We start from the raw sequence: 3,736 nt of genomic DNA on the forward strand, positions 1-3,736 counted from the left end.
AATTAAATAATACCATTTCTAGTAACTAGTAATTTATCCACAAGAGGTAATTAGAAGTGGCAATTGAAGAAATATACACATACTGAGACACACATAAACACAGAAATGTTTCATGCTGTGCAAAAAAAAAACAGGTTCCCAAAACCCTCTATACAATAAAAACTAAAGTTTATAAATTTTAATTTTCTTTTATTTCTTTTCTTTTCTTTTATTAGTAAATGGAAAAGATATAAAAATGCCACAATGTTAATGGAAATCCTTTCCTGATGATGGGCCTTTAGGTAGCCAACTTTTTTTTCTTAAATATTCTCTTGATATTTATGACCAAGAAAATGCATTATTTTTGTAATCAGAAAAATACTGTAATTTTTCTGCAGTAGTGTGCTTCAAATGTACTTCATATACAGGATAATTAGGTTGAGGCTCATAGTGCTGAGAGAATGTACACTGTGCATTTCTTTATAGTCTTACATGTGTATGTGTCATGCATGTGTGTGTATTACCTTGTACAAATTTTATAAGAAGCTTGAGGTAGGTGTTGTTATTATCTGTTTTTACAGATAAGGAGACTAAAAGTCAGAGAAATTACAATATGAAAGTTTGTAAGACTTTACCTAGTACTTGCTTTATAGATTCTGTGTTCTCTGCGCCAACTTCTCAAAATATGTATGGACTACTAATATATTTTTTAAATTTGTAAATCAATTTCTATAAAGTTACTGAATGGCAATTGTGGTGGTTCAGTTTGGTGAGTATGCAAATATGTACACGGGCATCTCAGTCTCAGTTGATTCTTTCCCACCACTATAGGAACACCAGGGCCAAGCCGCTGTCCAGACATAAATTCCTTAACAAGCTGTAACCACAGACATAAACACCTCTCTTAAATGAGGAACATTCTCATGATCTTGACACTGCAATTTCTTGGCAATTTCCCAACACCATTAAGAAACATTCCCTAAACTCACAAACAATGCTTGAGGTTTTTTGGTTTTTTTTTTTTCTTTTAATTTTGCTTTGTTTTTTGTTTTTTGTAAAGAGAAGTAGAGGAGGATAAAACTGGACCGCTGGGGAGACCAGTTTCATGCTGTGTGGGACTTCTCAGCTATCTGCAGTAGACAACATGTCTTTGGCACTACTTTCTGTCCTCTGGCTCATCATTCAAACTCAAGGTAAGCACTAAAATAAAATACAAAAATCAAATTATTTAATGCATTTTTAATGTACCCTTGAAAAAGTAACATTCTTATATGACCCAAAGATCACTACTGTTTGCATTTTGGTATATTTACTCAATTTATATAAACTCCATGCTCAGAGTCAAGGTGTGATTCGTATAATAATTTAGTTAGGATGTACCTGAAATTTTACTTCTCATTCAATAATTCTACTAGATCTATAATTGTATTTTCTAAAACATACAGCCCAAATAACATCAGAGGATTAACTTCCAGACCAGAAATCAAGAATTTTCTCACCATCTCCAATGCTATCTTGAATAACATTGATATTTTCTACTCCATAAAGAGACAATCATCTATCAAGACACAATTTGACCAAAAATTGTGCTAGGATGGATGACAAGGAAGACTTTTAAGTAAAATTAGCATTAGACATAATTACAGTATTAAGCAAAATTAAAACTTAATTGACCAACTGAACAGTTAAAGACTAAAATTTATTAAAATTTATTCTAACCTCAACGCCACAACTCTTTCCATTAACTGGATTCATATTCTCCATTGATAAAAAAAAAAAAACCTTTTAGTAATATATTTATAAATTTCCTGTTTTCCTGTGTAATGAGTCCTTCTTGGGATAGCATCATAGCAGAACTCTGGGGTCTGAATAGGAGAAAATTTTTGCTTGATTATTTTCCTTCAGGTTCTCCACATCAGCCAGGTGTTAAACTGCTTGGTGTTCCCAAGGTCACCCTGTCTTTCAGTGGGAAATTGCCTCTAAGCACAGACATTTATCTTTGAAAATGGGAGCATTTAAAAATAAGACTGACCTTACATGAGTGATTGAACAATTAAAAGAAAGGGTAGATAAGGTGCACCTACCATCTTCCTAGACTGGTGCTGCATAATTTTATATATTTTATGTTATTCAATTTTTACATCAACCTCCATTTTAGATAAGTAAACTGATAGGAAAGCAAAATAACTTTTATAAGGTCATTTAGCTAGGACTTAAGACCACATCCTTTGGCTCTGATATCAGTTCTCTTCCTACTATATGCAAGCAAAATATAAAATTGTCTGTGTAATATTATGCCAAGTGTATCAAGAAGGACATTTAGCCTACTTGCTGTCTGATTTTCCTACTTGCTACCTGATGCTTTGAAATTGCTCCAGCAAGGGATAACACAAACTTTGTTTCCTATGAAAGCTGAAGTCTTGAGGGTAAATGCTAATGAGAGGAAAAACATAATGGTTTATTGTTACACTTAGAAATAAAATAGTGGTTAATAGAGTCTTCCCTAATAATGAGGTATTATCTGCTTATGAAAAATTTGATTTTTGGAAGAGGTAGTCAGGGGTTGCACCACAGAGAGAAAAAGACATAGAAAGCAAAAACAGAGATCTCTGAGAACACTAAGAGAAAAATCCACAATTTTGAAGAGGACTATAGAGGAAGAGGGAACTGGACTACAAGGCAGAATCCTGGCTCCTAGAAGCTTCCATGTACTGAGAAATCCTCTGAAGAATTATTTCATCATCTCCCTGTCTTTCCAGAATAAGTAGATAGAGCAAATAAAATTTCTTCATTATCAAAGCTGATAAGGAGGAAGAAGGACGACCTTGCTTTTCTTAATACTTTCTGGATGGGAATTCAGCCCTCCATACCATTTCAACAAAGCCAACCAACCCAAACCAAAACAAAACCCAAGACCTTTAAATGCATTACATTAATATTTTTTCTTTTTTTCTCCACCAATAGCCATAAAGCAAACACCTGAATTAGAGCTCTATGAAGTAGTTCGTCCTAAAAAACTACACATTTTACGCAAAAGGGAGATACAGAACAACCAGACAGAGAATGGCAAAGAGGTAAGTAATGTGAATGATAGTGGGATTTCACAATCAGAGAGCCAATAAAAAGCCTTTTTACTAATAGAGGTGATGCCTAACAGTTTACTTTTGAAGCCCATATCCACAGCTCCTCTTTGTCCAGGAACGAATGCAGGATTCTAGGAATGCTTTTACATTCAAGCAGTAGGAAGAGAGTTAACTATTTCACTTGATCAGAAAAAATAAAGCTGCTTAGACATTTCTCGGTTTGGAGGTTAGGGGGAGAGCACAGGAAGGGAAGCCATTTCTAGAAAGAAATGTTTCTTGCCAAGTTCACCAAACAGTATCCTCACCTCCTGCCCCACAGAATTGCCTTTTCCTTGACCATTTTGCTTATAATGGAGAATTCAACATTATCTCGTTAATTAGCAAGATTTACAAAATATATTAAAGATATTAACTCTTTGACTCTTACATTGTTGCAAATACTTATAATTTTTACCTTAATTCTTAGTAGTTCTTTTTTTTTTTTTTCCAATTTTTTTTTTATTCTTATGTTAATCCCCATACATTACATCATTAGTTCTAGATGAAGTGTTCCATGATTCATTGTTCGTGCACAACACCCAGTGCTCCATGCAGAACGTGCCCTCCTCAATACCCACCACCAGGCCAACCCATCCTCCCACCCCCCTCCCCTCTAGAACCCTCAGTTTGTTTTT

At 34.3% G+C, this 3,736-nt stretch overlaps 1 protein-coding gene across 2 annotated transcripts in view; it reads left to right on the top strand.

Moving 5' to 3' along the window:
• Nucleotides 1-783: 783 nt before the first annotated feature.
• ADAMDEC1 (ADAM like decysin 1) overlaps nucleotides 784-3,736 on the top strand; it is a 17,488-nt gene continuing 14,535 nt past the window's right edge. For both annotated transcript variants that reach the window (XR_014142019.1, XM_031024132.2), the window contains exons 1-2: nucleotides 784-1,172; nucleotides 2,944-3,053. Coding sequence is in view for 1 of the 2 variants with exons in the window: in XM_031024132.2 (XP_030879992.2) it covers nucleotides 1,085-1,172; nucleotides 2,944-3,053 (198 nt within the window). In the remaining variant the exon portion in view is untranslated. The remainder of the gene's footprint in view (nucleotides 1,173-2,943; nucleotides 3,054-3,736) is intronic.

The sequence above is a fragment of the Leptonychotes weddellii genome, chromosome 2 (genome assembly GCF_054177405.1).
Source record: "Leptonychotes weddellii isolate Sample4059 chromosome 2, ASM5417740v2, whole genome shotgun sequence".
Taxonomy (NCBI): domain Eukaryota; kingdom Metazoa; phylum Chordata; class Mammalia; order Carnivora; family Phocidae; genus Leptonychotes; species Leptonychotes weddellii.